The sequence below is a fragment of the Lissotriton vulgaris genome, chromosome 1_1, assembly GCF_964263255.1.
Source record: "Lissotriton vulgaris chromosome 1_1, aLisVul1.2, whole genome shotgun sequence".
NCBI classification, from domain to species: domain Eukaryota; kingdom Metazoa; phylum Chordata; class Amphibia; order Caudata; family Salamandridae; genus Lissotriton; species Lissotriton vulgaris.
Genome location: NC_141685.1, coordinates 723,979,745 through 724,000,553, shown reverse-complemented (window position 1 = coordinate 724,000,553; position 20,809 = coordinate 723,979,745). Strand labels below are relative to the sequence as shown.

At 40.8% G+C, this 20,809-nt stretch overlaps 1 protein-coding gene across 3 annotated transcripts in view; it reads right to left on the bottom strand.

Moving 5' to 3' along the window:
• LOC147747715 (coagulation factor XIII B chain-like) overlaps positions 1–20,809 on the bottom strand; it is a 504,437-nt gene that overhangs the window by 209,047 nt on the left and 274,581 nt on the right. For 2 of the 3 annotated variants that reach the window (XM_086955171.1, XM_086955177.1), the window contains exons 4-5: positions 19,210–19,392; positions 14,777–14,980 (exon numbers count right to left, since the gene is read on the bottom strand). In XM_086955171.1, the coding sequence (XP_086811297.1) occupies positions 14,777–14,980; positions 19,210–19,392 (387 nt within the window). The remainder of the gene's footprint in view (positions 1–14,776; positions 14,981–19,209; positions 19,393–20,809) is intronic. The other variant, XM_086955183.1, reaches the window with a different exon arrangement.

The following is a 20,809-nucleotide window of genomic DNA, read 5'->3' as shown; positions in this document are numbered from 1 at the left end:
AGTTTTGTTTCCATGGCAATCCGCTTCTTAGTGGCCTCTCTAGTTGCTCCTGATACCAGTCCCATTTGATCTTCCAGAGCCGAGATCCTGGACTCCGCCTCCACTACTCTATTAGGGAGAGATACGGTTAACTCCTCAAGCTTATCCATTCTAGCATGGAGAGCAGCTAGCTCCACTTGCTGATTGTTTTTAATTTCGCGGATCTCATCGAGAATTAAATTAAGCATTTCGCGAATATCTAGCTGGTATCTCTCTTCAGATCTCTTTTCAGAACCGGATAGACTAGCGTTGAATCCTACTGTTCCTTCAGTTCCGGTAGTTATATCTTGCGAGAATTCTCCCTCAATTACTGTGAGAGGCGTAATTTGAGGTAAAGTTTCAATCATGCCGGGATCTGTGGCAGATATGGTCAGTGATGATATCAAAGAGGGAGTGGAAATTAGAGGTGGTTGTTCCAGAGGGGGTGGAAGTGTTTTTGGAGTTGTTTTTTTTGCAAAGAGTGGAAAATCTCTCAATTCCTTCCCCCCAGTACCTCCCCCCCCAACACCGCTCTTTCTCTTTTCCTCATCTGCCTGGGGTACTGCCAGGACAGGAGCCAATGAGGTGTTAGGGTGTTTAGAGGTTTGAAGTTGAAGATCCGCCTCAGAATGGGGTACAGCATCTGCTTTATTGATATCATCTATATTACCCCCCTCTGCTACTGGCTTTCGCTGATCATTTTGCAGAGGAGCAGAGTGGGGGAGCGATTCATCCTCTGAAGACTCAGGTGTGGAATCTTCCAAAGCAGAGTTCTCAACCCTATTTTCATCTCTATTTTTATCTTTTGCAGCCTTACGCTCAGCCTTCCTAGCTAGGGCAAGGCGAGTTTTGGCTTTCTGTCGTGCCGCTGCTTCCACTCTGCTGAGTTTTACTGTATCATCACCCTCCTTCTGTGGTTTGCCCATTTTTCTTGCTTTTTCCTCTCCTTATTCCTTTTTTCCCCCCTTTCCTCTTTCTTCTTTTTTTTTTTTTTTTTTTCTTCTCCTTCTCTCTTCTTCCCTTTTTCTTTTCCTTCTTTTCCTTCTTCTTTCCCACTTTCAGAGGAGTTATATATTCTTTTTTTTTTTTTTTTTTTCTTCTCCTTCTCTCTTCTTCCCTTTTTCTTTTCCTTCTTTTCCTTCTTCTTTCCCACTTTCAGAGGAGTTATATATTCTTTTTTTTTTTTTACTTTATCCTCTCTTTTTTTTATTTTTTATTTTCAGGCCAAATTTGTGAGAAAAAAAAACAGTCTCGCTTTGTCTTATTATATGTACAAGGATACCAGTGTTTAAGAACCACTTGAATAGGCAGCCCCACTACCTTCTTTTCAGAGCCTCCTGGCTGTTACAATAAGCTATCACCAAAGCACCAGAGCACAACGTTTTTCCCCCTTTTGACCAGCCTGATGCCGCCAGTTCCAAAAAGACTCTTCAACTCCTCCTGTCAGCAACTCACCAAACGAGCCTACCTCGCAGAGACTATCCGGAGCAGCAGTTCTTTCAGCAGTTCTTTCCTCAGGCACTCAGTGACATCAGGGCTTGAAGCAATATTTCCGTGGGATTGCTTTCAGCCCCTAGTGCAGTAGCCCGTCGGCGCTCCACCACCGTGCTCCTCCTTCTCTCCACCTCTCCACCGAGCACACAAAGCCTTACGGAGCAATCACAAAGCACACGGGCAGCTGTGTGTAATCGTGCTCACCTTCCTTGCGGAGCGCGCGGAGCTTCACAGAGCCTCTGAAGGTATTGTGCGTGCAGCAGCCTGTTAGCCTGTTAGCGTTTTCAACAGACAATCACCAGACAATCCTAGGCGCATAACGAAGGCAGGACTCGGCAGGGCCTGGGGTATTTCACAGGCAGCGGTCTGATAGCTTTTCACCAGCTTGTTTTTCCTTCCTCACGGAGTGTACGAGCATCAGCCTGCTAGCGTCTCACTAGCGCCATCATCTCGCAGAGGCGGGGCCAAAGGTCACGAGTCACAGGAGGCTAAGCAGAGGCGTGGATCTCTGCAGCCTCCATCCCCCCCTGTTAAAATATTATTGACCAGAACTCGAACACAATATCTTACCCCAAGTCGAATGACAAAATATGAGAGAATAATATTAGGAGCAGAGAATGTAACTGTAACCAGATGCACTGACTTAAACCCTGCTACATTATTACCTAACATGTATGATGAAGAAGTAAGGGATGACACTGAACATGATTGTTTAGATGTAACAGAATACTGTGCGAAACCTCGCCCAGACATACAGGAAAATGAGCTCTTTGTAGATGGCTTCTGTTTACGACATTAAGAAGGAAGGTTGAGTGCTGCTTATGTTGTCTGCACATTGGCTGGAATAGTGGAAGCATCCTATTTACCGGGAGTCAAATCTGCACAAGTAGCCACATTGATTGCTTTATTTGAAGCTTGCAAAATTGGGAAGAACTGGAGAGTAACCATTTACACTGATAGTCAGTATGGTTATGGGGTTGTGCATGATTTTGGCCAACTATGTATGCAGAGGGATTACATGACTTCCTCAGGAACCCCTATTAAAAATGGAAAATATGTAAAATAGCTTTTTGAAGCTATACAATTGTCAAAGAAAGTAGCAGTGCTCAAGTGTGCTGCACATCAGTATGGAGATGACTATGTGACTGATCGTAATCAATATGCAGACCAAATTCCTGAATATTGTGCTAAGACAAAATTGGCAGTAAACAGGAAAATTTAAACAAAAGGAATCAGAAGCCAGCTTATGCCTATCTCACCCACAGAAACGTGGGATGAAGTGAAACATTTACTGGATGAAGCAGATGTAAGTGAAAAGGAAGGTTGGTGAAAAATAGGATGCAAAGGAAGAGAAGAAGATGGTGTCTGGATTTATCCTGGTAGTAGACCAATTATGCCAGACTGTTTACTTTCACAATTTGCTAGAATGTACCATGGAGATACACACATAGGTAGGGATGTCATGATCAGACTCTTTAGACAGGACTGGTTTAACCAAAAGTTTAGAACGGTTGCAGAAAGTCTTTGGTTAACAGAACAATTCAGGAAGAAATACAGTGGACAGTTTTTAGTTTAGTTTTTGTTAGGTTGCAAGTAGATTTCATTCAGTTACCACCATGTAGAGGATTGAAGTACATCCTTGTCATTGTTTGTTTGGTTTTACGGTTGGTGGAGGCATATCCAACTAAAAGAAATGACAGTTGCAAAATTATTGTTTAGAGAGTTGATCCCATGTTTGGGTTTTCCAGTAAAGGTGGAATCAGATAGAGGATTTTACTTTAATAATGAAATAATCCAAATGATCTGTGAAGCATTTAAAATTGAACAGAAACTGCACTGTGCATACCGCCCAGAGGCTTCTGGAGTGGTAGAACAAATGAATGACACAATAAAGACAAGATTGGCTAAGGTGTGCTCCTCCACATCAATGTTGTGGCCAGATGCATTACCTCTTGTTCTGATGGGACTCAGAAACAATCCTGACAGAAACACAGGTTTGAATCCTCATGAGATAATCATGGAAAGAACAATGAGATTAGCATTTATTCCTGGACACAGACTGTTAAGCATTACTGATGATCAAGTATTGGAATATTGTAAAAGATTGGCTGACCTGGCGCATTCTGTCTCTCATCAGGTTGGAGAAGACGCAGTTGTCAGACAGCCGGACCAAGCACATGATTTAAATCCTGTAGATTGGGGTCTAGTGTAGAATCACACACGTGAGACATGCCTTGCACCAAAGTGGAGTGAACCAAAGCAAGTGATATTGGTCACTCTGCTAGTCATACCAAGAGAGTTCCAACTCCTGATGAGATAATTCCTCAACCTATTCAAGAAGTTGAGAGTGCAGAAGGTTGCACAGTTGAGGAATCTGGGGGCATATTACCAAGCAATAGCAATAATTATCGCTATTGCTTGGTTAGAGACAAAAATTTACCGCTGAGCTGCGGCGATTTTTACCGCAAATAAACCTTGGTATTACCAAGGTTTATCACAAATGCGATAAAAATCGCCGCAATGCATGAATATCGCTGAAAAGTCAGCGATATTCATGCATTACCGAGCTAATGCTCTTAGCCATGTTATCCACCTCCCATTGGATAACATGGCTAAGAACTGCTCAGGGCAGGTGTTAGCTTTTGGAGATATTCGCGCTTAGCGCGAATATCTCCAAAAGTTGGTAATAGGAGATAGCGATGTTAGCGACTGTTTCCAGTCTCTAACATCTTGGCACACCCACTTTGCATGTCATTAGTGATAAATATCACTAACATGCAAAGTGGGGCCCAAGATGGTCGCTATCTCCTACTAGCTGTCGCTAACTGGTGTTAACGACAGCTAGGTAATAAGGAGATAATTTTTTCTCCGCTTTCTTGGCTTTTAAAGCCAAAAAAGCGGAGATAAACCCCCTTGATAATATGCCCCCTGGAGTATTAGATTCCGAAGTAGCTGACCAAGAACAGCCAAGCACTAGTCAGAAGGATTAGATACCAGTGGTTGACATTCCTGAAGTCAATATCAAAACGAGAAGAAGAAAACAGATAGAAGAACAAGAAAATAGAGAGGAACACATACGTTTAGAAGAACCAGTTCAGGTTATTGAGTTTAAAATTGTTGGAGATACTGAGCAGGCACAGTTAAGTAAGGAAAAATACACTCAGACAGAGGGGAATCGAAAAGTTCTTAAGTCTGAGGAGGGCCAGGTAGGTTCAGAAGAATGTGTTCAGGCAGAAAACAAATCAAATGCATTAGGACCTGATCAGAACCAGTTAGGAATAGAAAAACAAGTTCAAGAAGAAGAAAGGATTAAACATATTCAGGTGAAAGCCAGCACATCGAAAAGTACTGAATCCGGTAAATTAGAGAGGAATTCAGAAAACGAAGAGAATCAAGTTGTGCCACAACGTAATGTAAATAAATGAATCCTCGAAGGTGACGAGGAAATTGACAGTGCAGTACAAACAAAGAAAATTTGAAAAGGTGATAACTGGCCAAGATATGTCAAGAGATTGAGATACCATCGCAAGACAATAAATGAAGAACCTGAACAGGTAAATGAAGTCACAAGCCAATCAGACCAGACAAACTAACGAAGAAGTCAGAGAATAAAAATATTGAATAATAAGTTCAAAGGCCCTAAGTGGACCTATGTAATTCTTCAAGAGCTTAAAAATCTTGATATAAAATAAAGAGAGTGTTGAAGTGGCCCCGTTTGTAGTATTAACCGGCGATTTCAACTGCCACTTATGCCCGACTTTATTACCCGCAATGAAGAATGGTCTAGCTGCCCGATTGAGGAAGGCCCGCATCTCGAGCATACAAATGAAGGCTTGGAAATAGGCAAGGTATTAAAAAGCCATACCCTAGAACACACTATTGATTTGGTCACTATTGGTAGGGATGGAGCTGTCACTCCAACCTTAAAAGGTAGGGGATGTAGCTCGTACATAGACTTCATCATGGTATCAAGTTTATTCAAGGACTGGTTAATAAGGGTTGAGATCGAATGGAACACATTTAGTGACCACAACCCCCTGGTACTCGAGATAAGGAATTTGCCCCCTGGGAAAGTCAGGAGCGGAGAGATGGCAGGCAGTATCGAGAAGGTAACGGACCAGGGAAGACTTCTGAGATGGTCTAAAGTTAATGTGGAGGCCTTCTATAAAACCCTAATGGAAACTGGAAAATAACTTATTGGGGATTGTCTAGACCTTTCGGTGGAGGGGCCGTCTCTGGTGAGGGCATTCGAGGAAGTGGCCCACCTGATAGACGGCCTGCTAAAGTCCACCACTCTTGGGAGGGTAAACGCTGTCCTGAGATGGTTCGATAAAGACTGCTCCCGAGCACAGAGGGATTTAAAAATCAGTCTCAAAAGCCATCCCCGGGACAAGAACAGAATTGCACAGTGTAGGAGCGCCTATAAAAAGGCGATTAAAATCAGGAAGACCTCCCTCCAACTCCAAGCCTGGGAAGACTTAAGGGATGCAGCAGAGAGAAGAGACATGACTGCTTTCTGGAAAACAATAAATAAACCATGTTTCCAGGACAATAACACCCCAAAAATTGGCACTACGATCCTGCCCGAACAATGGTACAACCACTTTAAAGGCTTGTACAATCACTCAGAGGAGAACAATTCTAATACAAGGGGGGTGGTCAGTGGGTTTCCTCTGTAGAATTTTCTCTGGGAGAAGTTACAGTGGCCATCCAGGGCCTATCACGAAACAAAGCACCGGGCCCAGATGACATACCACCGGAACTTTTCCTTAGTAATGTGGAGTTATGGGCTCCTATTCTTACAAGGGTGATAAATGCAGCTGTCTCAACTGGCCTACCGCGTTCATGGTCGTCTGCTACAATAGTCCCAATTTTCCAGAAGGGGAACAGGGACAACCCCCAGTGCTACCGACCTATCTCACTGATAGACGTGATGGCCAAAATTCTGGGCAAAGTGATCCTACTGCTCCTTACAGACTGGGCGGAAGATAATCAAATTATTACTGACGTCCAGTATGGATTTAAATCTGGGAGATCAACGTCGGACCAGTGTTTGAACCTCTATCTGTTGGTGGCCAAGTACACTATAGCCAGTAACAAAGCGTTATATCTAGGGTTCATGGACCTTACCGCAGCTTTTGACCACGTAAACAGAGAAAAGTTATGGACCCTGATGATTAGGCTAGGAGTAGATCAGGGTCTGGTAAACATCTTGAGAGCATTGCACTGGAATACTTCTGCCAATGTGCGGTTTAATCTGGAAGGGGACACTACAGAATCTTTTCCCAGCAATAGTGGGGTTAGACAGGGATGCATCCTGGCCTCCTTTTTGTTCTCGCTATATATAAATAACTTAGACCAGGCAGTAAGCAAACTAAAGGTGGATTCCCTAAGAGTAGGTACTCGACCCGTTCTGGTGCTGTTGTACACGGATGACGCAGTACTGCTAGCCTGCACCCCCAAGGGACTTCAGTGTCTGATAGACGGGTTTGTTAGGTTTATGGACACCCTAGATTTATCGGCCAATCTTTCTAAGTCCTTTGTTATGTTGGCTGGTACTAAACCATGTAAGAAGTTCTCCTATAAGATAGGTGCACACAAAATAGGACAGGTACAAACCTTTACTTATCTTGGCCTGTTATTTGATGGATTTTTACATTTTAAAACATTAATTGTAGAGCGATGTTCCACATTAGTGGCCTCGACCGGGGCCATAATGAACTATGGGTGGAGGCTGGAGAGGTGGTCACCAGAGCAAATTATGAATTTGTATAGCTCAGTATGTTGCTCTAAAGTGACCTATGGGTCTGAAGTTTGGGGTTTTGTTAACACACAGCAACTACAGGTGGAGGAGAACAAATATTTGAGGAAGGTACTCTAAACCCCAAAAAGTACTTTGGCCCTGATCGTCCATGAGGAACTGGGTAGGCCCTATATTGAGGACCTGGTTAAGGTTAGACCCCTAATGGCCTGGCTAAAGATCTGGACAAATGTTGAGGCTGACCTGAGTAGGCAAATTATTAGAGACTGTCTGGGTAGGGACAAGGGAATGAGAATCCCATGGCTAATGTACATAAAAAAATCCTTTGAAAGAATTGGCTGTGAGGATCTCTTCACAAACCCAGTGGAAATCGTCCCCCAAGACAAATCCCGAGTTAAATGAAAATTCCTGGAGAGGTAGCCTCACGTAGGGCAGCACTGGAAGGAGGCAAACCCACAGTTTGCTCGCATAGCCTGGTCCAAACAGGGGAGGGCATGGAACCTTATCTGGCTCTTATGCCTAATGCACAGGATAGATTTTTAATCATCGGTTTTAGTCTCAACCTTTTACACCACCTACTGGCTGACCTGCCAGGTTTTACACTAACTGTTGAGCAGAAGGGTGCCTGCGGCTGTGGCAATCGGTCTCCGCAGGACACCCTTCATTTTGTATTATTATGTCCATTTTATGTATTACCTAGGCGTAGATTTTTAGTAGGTATTTTAAAACAGGCCAAGTTTCGACATCCTAAGGTTGCCCTACTATTCTTGCAAAGGGCTAATGACCCCCTCTCGCTGATTTGTGTTATGAATTTTATCAAGGTTGCTTTAAGGCTGAGGAACACAAGAGGGTTGTGCTGACTCAATTTCGTGTTTTCTTACTTTATTCTGCAGTGGGCATATGATGTTTGTGAATTGTATTTGTTATGGTGCCTTTTTAATAGTGTAAATATGAACTTTTATGGTGTTTTTTAAATACCGAATGAAGGATTATTGATTGATTGATGGAAGAGAGTGTTGAAAAAGTAAACTCTGAATTGCCAGACGATGATGAGGAAGTGAGACCACCTTGATAGAATTATATTCAAGGACATTTGCAGAATTCGAATAAGAAATTAAGAAGAGAAATCTTCTTAAATTGGCCAAAGAAAGAGTTACTGAAAGACCAAAACGTAATTGTATAAATAAATGCTGTAGAATGTGCATATGTAGCATCTTATTAGTGATTATAATATGGCTATGCTTAACTGTAGCAATACCGTATATGATGAGCATTGAGAAGAAAAATATCACAGACACACGTGAAAGGACAGCTAACGTAAATGGATATAAAGTAGAATTAGAAGCATCAGATGAGTTAGAAATACATCACACAGTGACTGATAATAACACAGCCTTAAATGTTTTTACAAAATTATTATTTCAATATGTAGACCCTATGGAACTTAGTTATTGTTATGTATGTATGAAACTACCAGCTTCTGTAGCGGAAGGTGTTGCTTAATACCATTTACCATTAAGATATGGTATATCATGTAGTGTATTAACAAGTCTATTTTATAGAACAGAAAAATTACAATATTATTATTCTAATTTAGATTTGATTTTTCCAGAGATTCCTATTTGAAGAAATATGAATCCAGTGCTTAGTAACAAAGTTGCACAATTTATGGGTGAGTTTTTCCTAACACAAAAGACAAAAGATATAGCAGAGGCTCATGAAAAGAATTTAACGTGTTCATTAAAAGAAGAAGAAAAGATATCTTTGAATTTAGTAGAAGAAATGAGACAAGATTTTCAGAAGAAAGCAAATAAGCAGAAACCTCATATTCCACAATGGGCTGAAAAGGAAAGTATTTACACATCTAGAAAGACTCATGCTGCTATGGCCGTTGAAAATAAATGGAAAATCTGTCTCCATAGGTTAAAGACTGACTATAACAATATATTTATTGGCTCCAATGAATGTGAACAAAATGTCTTGATTCTTGGAGGATGGGGATTAAAAGGAGAAACAAAGCCAGTATTTGTTGGAATCTATAATGTGTGTGGGAATAAGGCTTATTTTAGGCTTTCTGCACGTTGGTATGGGAGTTGCTATTGTGGTATAGTATTCCCCAAAGTTTATCATGTAAAAAGAATCACTGGAAACAATGAATACGGTAGAGAACTAATACGATATAGAAGAGCTAGTTTCACAGAAATAGTTGGTGATATACTCAGTGCATTGACACTTTCAGTGGGTATAGTTCTAAATTCACATATAATTTGTCAGTTATCCACAGTAGTTGATCGTTTATCAACTGATACTGCTGGAGGTTTTCTAATGATCAACACCGAAATGGTTGCGATCAGATCAATGGTTATGCAAAATTGACTTGCTCTTGATAGAATATTGGCAAAAGAATGCGGAGTCTGTAGAATGGTGAAAGAGCAAAATTGTTGCATGTATATACTTGACAAAATTGTTGAAATTAGAAGGTATATAAAAATATTACAAAATTGAAAGAAGATTTGAAACCATTGGAAGTTGATAGTGTATGGAAGAAATTAACAAATAATCTAACTTCAATAGGTACATGGATTGCTAATCTACGGAAAGGCGTGGTGGCACAAGTAATCTAACCAATACTTGGAATAACACTGATAATATTAATAGTAATGATCTGGTGCAAATGTAAAAAAGGGAGAGGTAAGTATGAAGTGAACAAGCAGGGAAAGAAAAGAAAGTATGAAGAAATCCAATTAGAAGAAATGAAAGGAAAACTGTACAAGAAAATGAAAAATATGAAAGGCAAAGAGGATGTTAATATTGAAAAGCCAGAGAAGGGAATTTAGATGTGCTAAAGCTGATATCTCATTGGGTATAGGTAATTTTTGATGGCATAATTGCCATCAGAGAGGAGATTGATGGAGCAAGGATTAGTAATGAAACTTGCTTAGAACAATCTCCTCAAGTAAACTGTAAATATTAAGTATTAAAATTTGTTTGTCATACTAATCTCACATCAAAGAATACATACCTAATAGTCAGAGGGAAACTTGCCTATGTGTATTACTAATGAATAACTTGACAATAACCCAAATGTCTGCAAAAGACGTGGAAAATGACGCTGCATGACAACATAACGCTTTGGTGGGAAAAGCTTGCTTCTGCGCAGTAGTAATAAACATGGCCGCTTAGAATCTCAATTGCTAATCATCTGGTTTGCTAGAGCTAACATGACCTATATACTAAATGCTAATGCAGATATAGTTCAAATAAAGTAAATGGGAATAGTGTAGAAATAAGGGGAATACAGTGAAATCATTTTATTTTAATATTTAATACTTGTTTTCTTTGACTTTCCTAAATAGTTCGTAAATGGGCCTAGAAGTTAATGGTGTCTAAAACATGTGACCAAGTCACATGACCAACTGGGAAGAACTCTGAACAAGATGACCTCAAGTATTGGGATCTGTCCAAGGCCAAGACCTCCCCATGGCCTGGGAATACAGGAACATCCTGAAGACTCAATGTACAAAACATGCACATTTATATACAATGTGTTCTTTTGCTATGAACATTGGGTGGGAAATAAAGCTTGGGAAACCATATTGAAGGGCAGTATTTTAAACAAAAATCTTAAGAAATGTATTGCAATTATAATGTGGTGTGATGATCATCTCCTCTGTCCTGACAAATTAGAATAAAAGAATGTCATACAATAGAAACATTTGGAGGTGGTACATACCCTAGGAAAGGTATAATTAGACTGACTAATTAGATTAGAGCGGCTGCTGTAGACGAAATGCTGAGGAGCAGAGATGCTGTCCAAATGCTGATCGATTTAGAGAAAGGCAAGTTAGAAGTTAGGTATTAGTGAGGATATTTACAGTTCAGTCATAGAGTTGCATTTGCGGGAAGAATCCACGAGGAGATAAGACTTAGAACTGGATGCAGGAAGAACCACGAGGGGTTGTTATTTTTTTAGTATCAGAGATGGGTAAGATGCAGGCGTCTAATCCGGAGGAAATCATCTGTCCTGTCCTGAATCCTGTCCGAAACTACCTTGAAACTTTCGATATCTGAATCTTTCCAAAGGAAAAATATACTCTTGGCCAGAGAGGTTTGATTTCACACCAACCTAGGTAAATATAATGTGAAATTGTGTTTATGTGCCTGTTCTCTCTATCCTCTCTTTCCTGAGGCACTCGTTATTGCTGAAAGACTTTATGGAACATATATATTTAAAAAAATCTTTCCTTGCAGGTAAGGAGTTAACTCTGTAATGTGCTTGCTCTTAAGAATAATTTTATAAGCATTTTAAATGACAACTGAGTCTGTGATGAAACCCCCAACATTACGGCAGATCAGAATGAGGCTCTTTCAGCCCCCATTACATGGGAGGAGGTCGAAGCAGCCATAAAATCTTTGGCTGATGGAAAAGCAGCAGGGCCCGACGCAATCCCATTGGAATTTTATAGGGCTGTGTCTCAAGAAATCTGACAGGATGTTCTGTTGGTTTTTTGAAGGCGCAAAGGGGGATTGTACCCTAATTCTGGAGGAGAACCACTATTGTTCTCTACAAGAAAAAAGATAAACCTGAGTTAAATCCCGCGTCCTACCACCCTAGCTTGCTTATAAACACAGATAGCAAGGTTTATTCCAAAGTATTAGCGTCTAGACTGGCTGAAGTGATCACACCATTAGTTTCCATTCAGCAACACATGGTTATCCCCGGTAGGAATACAGCCGGTCAAATGAAGCGGGTCATTGCTTTACTGTATTGGGCGCAGGCTACATGGTCGCCTATGGGAGTGATCCTATTGGACGCTGAGAAGGCATTCAACAGGGTCTTCTGGCAGTTTCTTTGGGCAGTGCTCCGCTGGAAAGGGTTAAGCTCTGAATTTATACAGGCATTACAGGCTGGCCAGCTGCAATAATTCACATTTCAGGACAGGAAACAGGCGCATTTAACATCTGCCGGGGCACCAGGCAAGGTTGCCCGTGTTCGCCTGGGCTCTTTGCTCTGCACATTGACCCTTTTCTCAGTATATTCGAAGGGAATCACAATATCTTGCCGATAAGGGTCTACGGTACACACTATAAGACGCTGGCTTATGCGGACAATATAGTGGTGCTAACTAGGGATGTTGCTCTGGCAATTGCAACCCTAAAGTCACTTGCAGGGCACTTTGGTGTAATCTCAGGTTATAAATTGAATATCCTGAAAACACAGATGTTACACTCAGTCTCAATGTGTCCTCCTGATATTCCTGTGGTTATTACTGAAGCAACATATCTGGGGGTTAAAATCTCCACTTCAGTGGCTAGTATCCCCGATTTGAATATTTTACCAGTGGTCGAATCCATAAATACCAGACTAGAAAGACTAGATCATCTGCATCTCTCATTGAACGGTCACTGCAATATACTGAAAATGCTGGTTCTTCCAAAGTTTATGTATCTCTTCAGAACAATTCCTTTAGAGTTTTCACAAGGATGTTTGGTCAAGGCTGGGAGGATATGTTATAGATTTCTGTGGGGTTATCGCCGATCACGGAGGGCAGCTAAATGGATGTGTCTCCCTAGAGATCGTGGAGGCTGGACGGGTCCCAACATTTTATTGTATTACTGGTCATCCATGCTACAACACTTTGGAGTACTTTTAGTAGGGGACAGTGCGGAGGTTCCGAAAGCAAACAGACCGACTATCTATGAGATCGGATTGGGAGAGGCGGCGAAGTGCAGCCTAGTACGGATACTGGAGCCAAGCTATTTTGAGAAAACGAGGTTCAAAGTAATCAGCGCTGCCTACTGTATATGGCGGAAAATTTGCCGTAAATGGAAAATTCCAAACGTCAATGCTTATACGTCATTTACGGCTGTTGGAATTTTACCACTGATTTTTCAGGACCAGTTTATTTTTAGGTGGCAACAGCAGGGGTTGAATGTTATTGGTGATTTGTGCTCCGAGGGGCAATTTGCATCTTTCTCTTTTCTAAGGGAGAAGTTTCATATAAATAACTATGATTTCTTAAAATTTTTACGGATCAGAAGTTTTTTAGACAAGCATCGAAATAAGGGTTTCTCCCGTTTGAAAAGATGTCTTTAGTCGAATTAGTTCAAAGGAAAGAAAAAATAGGTACAATATACCAATTTCTTTTATCCGGTTTTCCGGATGATATTGAGGCTCAAAATATCAAGTGGGAGAGAAAACTTGGTAAGCCAGGGGTGGATATTGGCCATACTCTAGAACTTTCCAGTCAGATCTTAGTCTCTGGTAGCTTACTGACTCAATGCTATATGGCGCTATTTGATTTATATCACACACCTGTGAAGATAGCAAAGGGGGGGGGGAAGGGCGATAGTTGTGGCAGATGTGGGCTACAAGCAGCCGATGCAATTCACATGTTTTATGTGTGTCCAAAATTGGCTGAATTTCTTCAGGAAATTGAATATTTTATTAATTCAGTATTAAAAATTCCAGTGGTATTCTCTCCTGAGCTGGTTATAATGGTTTATGAGGATACTGGGACGTCCGTTAATCCAGGTATACTACGACCCTTTTGTTTATGGCAATGGTTCGGATTTGTATCACTTCACAATGGATAGGCCCGGAAGCCCCTACTTTTCTAAACCGGAGATCTAGGATGCTTCAAATGTACAATCTGGAGTCCTCTGTGTACTGTCTAAGGCGCAAAAGGAGGCGGGAGATGGGTACTAAAATATGGGCTCCTGTCAAGAAATGGTCCCTGGGGCAGATGCTATAGATGGGTGTGGTCATTAGGTGACTGCATGGGCCGGTTAGTATATGTCCCACCACACTTTTTATTTTCTGCTTTACAATGCTTACCCTCTGCTCTGTTAGCAATTTTTTTTTTTAGGTCCCATCAGACGATTCCTTAAGTCTATTTCATGTTGTCTATGGACAGGTTTTTGCAGTACTGCCTGCCTCTATAGATGTATTCTCTGCTTTTTCTATGTATATTGTGCCTGTCATGACCTCTGTCAATAAGTAAAATGAAGAAAAAGAGTTAAAAATAAAGAGTCTATTGTTATTCATAATAAATGATACAGTAATGAAATGTGTATATGATTGCCAAAACTACACAACTAAAATAGATCTATGAGTCATAAATAGGGCTACTCAGGTAAAGAACATGAAATTGATTCCCAGCGGTGATTTATCAATATTTGTTCTGGGTGTATTGTGTGTGTGTTAGATGGGCCCTGATGATTATTTGGTATTAGTTGTCCGCAGATTGGTATCCAGCTGGATCACTAGTCACAGCATCAAAGGAGTAAAGTACAATAAAAATTATTTTAAAATTAAATAATTTTACATGCAGTTTATGGTTTGCTTTTCTATTCTTCTTTAAAAATAAATAAACTATTATTAGAACACAAATTAAAAACTGATGAAATATTGCAAATCAAGCATTACTGTATAATACTTGCTATTGGTAACGTAGGATGCTTATAAAAATTGTGATTTTAATTGTTGCAGACTATACTCACCTTGCTTGATACATTTGGGATACATCAGTATTCCTCGGTTGCATTTTGTCCTGAATGGTGGGGATTCTTGGTGTTGAATGTAGTCCCTTGATAGGCAAATAAATTCAATGTATTGATCGTGCTCAGTGTAAATTTTTTCATTGTCCGTCCATTTAAATCTTAGGTTATTTGCGGTCATTTCCTCAGGCCTTGCCGTGCATGGTTCTGTCAAGCCAATGACAAACAATGTACATTGTTATTCATCTGTCTAATTGGATGCATATATTCACCTGTTTCCTGGGACAGCGACAATATGAATTGAAATTGAAGCTTATATGGCATTCCCTTTTGATCCATATGGCATGGACATCATTAGCCCTTTGTCAGAGATAACAGTTGCTCTCCGTAGCTTGCTCTTTGTTATTTCTGATAGGTCCCCTGCTACTCCTGGTCTCAGGGTTAAAACATTGTCATGTACAGACAGTCAAATAGGGCTCCACCAGCTCATTTACCATTTATAATTTTCATACTCAGTCTTTCCATTGGCATCACATGTCAGATTTTGCGGGGGCTAATGGCAGGGAAGGAATTCAAATTTGGTATGTAATGGGGAATCAAAGGGTTGTGTAATGTAATTTCGATTATGGCTGGCATTTTAGTGAATAGATGCCCATGGCATTTGGCAGAAGACTCCTTTTATTCTTCATGGTGTTCTTCCTCACTGACCTTCACCTTGTTAAGATGCTCTTTCCTAGGTCTTCTAGTGTGCCTTTTTTTCAGAGCTTTTCAGCACTGAAGTTATAGTCAACCACTCATCACGTATACTCATTTTATTCACCTCAAATGTTATGTCTATTTACTCACTAAGGGGTATATTTATGAACTTGTCACGTAGTGCAGGGCAGTAAGTCACCTTGCTGTGTTGCTCTGCGTGACAGGGAAAGGGCAGGAATGTGCTATATTTAAATCAATACGGCGCAGTCCTGCCTATTCCCCTCGCCGGTACCACGTTGGAAGCCTAGAACCAATGCACGGCACTCTTACACCATCGTGCAAGAGTGCCTCCCCTGCATACAAGATTTGTGCCACTCCTGCGCAAAAATAATCCTGAGAGGCATAATCCTCTTTCTATGTGTGCTGCAGATTGCAGCACACACAGAAAGAGAAAGTAACGAGCAGCAATAAAGATATATGCTCCTCTTTATGTCTAATCTGGTTAGACTTATCTTTTTGGCACATTCCCAGGTCTCCCACTTCTGGTAAATCTGAAAATGTCTCAAAACCCATGGGAGATGCGTGAGAACACAAACATAAAACTCGTTGAATGCCTTTTCAGGGTAGAGTAAGGCAATGCAGTGATTTGCACTGTGTTGCTTTACTCCAGATTAATGGAGCTGCTCAGGACCACGCAAAGTGGCCTTGTGTGGCTTCATAAATCTCACTTAAGGTTTGCGTGGCGCATGTACAACAATGCAAACTGGGTCATAAATAGGCCTCTAGGTATTTAGGTATGTGGATTGAAACTCCACTTGTGGAACCACCTTTTAAATGTAACAAGGACTCACAGGTCGCTAGTGATAAAACCTTTAGGTTCCATGAATCTGCCAGTAAATGTTCACACATATAGACACGCTCTTTTCAATGCTTCTCTTGCCTACACTACTCCTTTTTTCCATCCATTCCTCTCTGGCCTCTTCTCATCGTTCCCCCTGTTCTTGAATGCTTCCTCCTAACTCTTTCTTCTCCTCTGTCTTAAATTCCCCTGATGCCCTTCCTCCGCCTTATCCTCAAGCACTTGTTCTCAGTTGTACTATGCTATTGAGGCTTATACTACTTATCTCTTTTAATGTCTTATACTCCCTGTACTAACCATACTCCAATTTTTACCTCAATTCCTTCTGGGCCGACTTTTTGAACGGATTACTCTCATGAAACTGGGCTAGATTGGCCATAAAGTCACTGTGAGTCTGAAACGTTCTACCCGACATCTGCATTCCGCCCTTCCTAATACATCAGAATTAGACCCAATCTTCTCTTCATCTTCATTCTAGGGATGGCAGTCTCCCGTAAGATAATGACTTAATGTCATATCAAACTTATGTTCCTTATTTATCCTCTAAGACAATTAATGTATCTCTACTTGGATAGCCTGTACTTAGATTTGATCATATATTTATCATGATGTAGCAAGTTTCTTACTCTCTGACTATGACACCATTATTGATTGTAATGGCCTCTGGCATACTCTCCCTGAAACCAACCTCAATTATATACAAGTTGTGCTGAAAAGAAATATCGACCCTTATCCCAAAGGAGCATGCTTTTTCTACTCCATAGTGGAAATAGTGGACCTCCTTGAAGGCCTTGACTCCCAAAACCTCTTTTCTAGCTCTGATATCCTTCTGATCTCTCTCCTCAATATCCCTCTCCTCTGAAGACATGAATAATTTCATAGCTTTGTTAGTGCATTGGGTCAAAAAGAATACATGAGATGATGTCACTTATGCTAATGTACTGATGGCCCTCAGGGCCCTTTGGGTTAACAACAGCAGGAAATGTCTAGCAGGCAATTGGATTGTCATAATGCTTAAGATCTGTTTGATGCGGATCTGCATTCACAGGGAACTTATCCTCTACATTACTCAAATAGCATGGTTATCTTACACTATAATTTTGCTTTTCACAGGACAGTGCTGCATGTGGGTTGCCAGACGGTGTTCGGGGGGGATATAAATTATCTCTACCTGTGAAGTGGTGTTTGGGTCAGAGTGAGCTCTTAATGAGCAAGTTAATTACGGTTTCAGGATTCAGGGTGGGACAATTTTTATAGAATTTTTTCACATTATAGTACCTCAAAGAATCCATGACGTATGTACTACCAAAGCTACATGGGTTCCAATTGTATGTCATATGGTGGTTTGGTATATGCATTTCTGTAGATTTCTCTTTGATAACATGCCTTTCTAAAGATTCCTTAATTGTTTTGGCTTTGCTGTTGTTGTTTTTTTTAAATTTTTAATGAATCTCAGATTCTTTTAATTAAATAGTATAGTCATCGTTACAGTATGTTCTCTTCTTTGTATTTGAAAGCATTATCTGACAAATTAGCCCAGCAAGAACATAATCATTTTCTCTAGTCAGTATGGGTGACATCAATGCGAAGACTGGAAAGAGTTGGATAGGATCCATTATTGGACATCTGTTGACCAGGGATTTACAACAGTGTTGTTTGATGTTAAGGAGGACGAGGGCAGAATTGACAGTCAAGGGAGTCTTTGACAGGTTTTGAATGATCACATATTTGGAATGTTTCTATGGGATCTCTACCACTAGCTTCTTAAGTATTTCTACAGTTCCCCGTAACGTTTAAATTCATGCTGGTGGGTTGTGGCTTCTTAAAACATGTGGTCAAATAGCATAAACTATTCATACAGCTGTAATTCTCCACCCTGATTGAGTTCACATTATTTACCAACATGCACTATACAACGTTTGAGACTTACCATCACACACAAATATTCATGAAAAACAAGCTTTGCTCGTTTGAAAAATATCCGTCCAACGATACAAAGGCTGAATGTACGATCACTTACTTTCTGCAAGATACATTTTATGAGACTAGAATTTTAGGGATGTTGGCATAAAATAGGCAAAAGCCCTTAGGGCCTCATTTACAAGGCCCCTGCAGCACTGGAACATCACTTTTAATGATGCTCCGTGGCACACATTGCAGTGTCATATCTACAAGGCCATGAAAAGCCACCCTGCGTGCCTATTCATGGCCTTGTAGATATGGTGTGAGGCAACGCAGTGCAAGTCACTGCGTTGCCTAACTCTGCGATGTGGAGGCATGCCGTGAGAATTACAGTGGGTGCTCCCACATATCACCCATGGCATTTGACACATTCCCAGAGTTACAACGTTCTGTAAACCTGGCAATGCATCAAAAGCCTACACCTTCCCAGGGGAGGCACAGAGGAGGATACGCAATGAGGTGAAATAAGTATATTTCTCCTTGTGTTGTCGTCTTTCTATTTGTGCTGTATTCAGCAGCACACATAGAAGGGGGAACCAACTCTATTGATTATTTTTGTGACGGAAGGTTTCCTTTCCTGCACAAAAACAATCATTACCACAATGCAGACACCCTTGCACCATGGTGCAAGGGTGCCTCTGTTAGCACATGGCAGCCAATGGAGCACCGAAAGAGGACAGGAATGCGCTGTATCTGATAGATAAGATGCATTCCTTCCCATTAATTTTGCTGTAGGGCAGCATTGCAGGAAAGCTTGTGGTGCTGCTCTACGGCAAAATATTGTAAATGAGGCCCAGAAGTTCAAGCACTCCACTCATTGTTGCATTTACTGAAATCACGGCTTCAACATGGATGTGACCCAAATTATAAATTACTAGTTTCACATAATTTTGTGTATAAAAATAATTCTTTTAAATACCTAAACATTCTGGTAGCACAGACCAAGCTCCATTCATGCAGGTGACTTTGTTGTTTCCCAGTATCTTATGGTAACTTTGACATTTATATTCCACTGTAGTTCCTGAAGGATAGGAGGGCTGAGGGATGCCCACAATATCTCCATTGAGGAGAAGTGGTAAAGGACCACACTTGCTGCCTTTTTCTGAAATGAGACAAATAAATTACATATCATAAAAATGTTCCGCAAAATATGAAATGAGCATTGAAAGTGGAAATTAGAAAACGTTTGTATTTGTGGTCATCTAATAGCTCCTTGACTTTAGCGATGTTTGAACATGTAAAAGCTTTGCTTGGCTGCAGTGTAGACCGTCTCTCTGCAAGGCTGGTTTATTGAAAACAATGCACTTAACCAGAAATTGAACAATCAAAGAGCAAACACACACATAGGGGCATATTTAGGAGACGCTTACATCGCAGTTGCGTCATTTTTAGTGGTGCAAACCTCTCAACCAAATCTATGAAGCCACGTAAAGCCACTTTACGTGGCTATAAATTCCCTCATAGATATGGAGAAGGCAAGGCAGCCTTACTCTGCATCAGGGAGGCATTCTAAGGGCTTTGTGTGGGTGTTTCCCTGCAACACCCATGGATTTTGATGCATCCCCAGATCAACAAGAGCCTGTACAACTGGGGATGCGCCAAAACCTTACCCCTCCCCAGGGAAGGCACAATGAGGAGAGATATCTTAATTTCTCCTCTTTCTATGTGTGCAGCATTCTTCAGACCCCCTTGCACCATGCATTGGTACTAGGCCACCATAACAGCACAAGTGCAGTGGAAAAGGACAAGAATGCACAGCATTGCATAGATACAGTGCATTCCTGTCCTTTCCTTTTGATGCAGGGCTGCGCAATAAGGTGACTTCGTGCGTTGCCCCGCACTAAAAGTCCATAAATGAGGGCCATAGCACCTCAAATGCTGCATTATGATGCCGTTTTTTTGTACGGCACTACTGCAGCAGGGGACAATGTGCTTCTTTTTGGTGTCTTCAGTGCATACATTAAGTCAAAATATCTCAGAAGTAGTGTATGTTTTGCTGACAACTAAGCTCGAAAACTTAGAACATGAATTGCCTCTTTGTGTTTCCAATCTGTGCGCTCAACAATGTTCCTGCATGTGCTCAAGATTTTAAAAAATTAAGAAAAAACTTTTGTACTGGGTCAGAGCAGAAAATGGTATGATATAGCCCTAGGTGTTTCTTGCAGTTTCAGATCAGGATGTAGTTCTGCTAAATGTTGAGAAAAGGAAGGGCTTAAATACAATTGCTAATCCTAATCTTTGAAGCTAAATATTGAGAAAACCAATGACTTACATTTAATCGCTAATCACAATCTTCGAAGGGGCCAGAAGACTATGTGATGAAGGTGTTCTTCATGCACAAATGTGCACCTGATTTTAAGAAACTGTAGTTTCTAAAACACATGCATTTAACTCTTGAATTTTACAGAGTTAGTACACGTGTTACAAACAGCATAGCTCAGAAAAAAAGCACAGGTCACAAACAGAGATGCAATCACTGCTCACTGTTTCAAATCTGTCCTGTGTTCAGCATATGCACT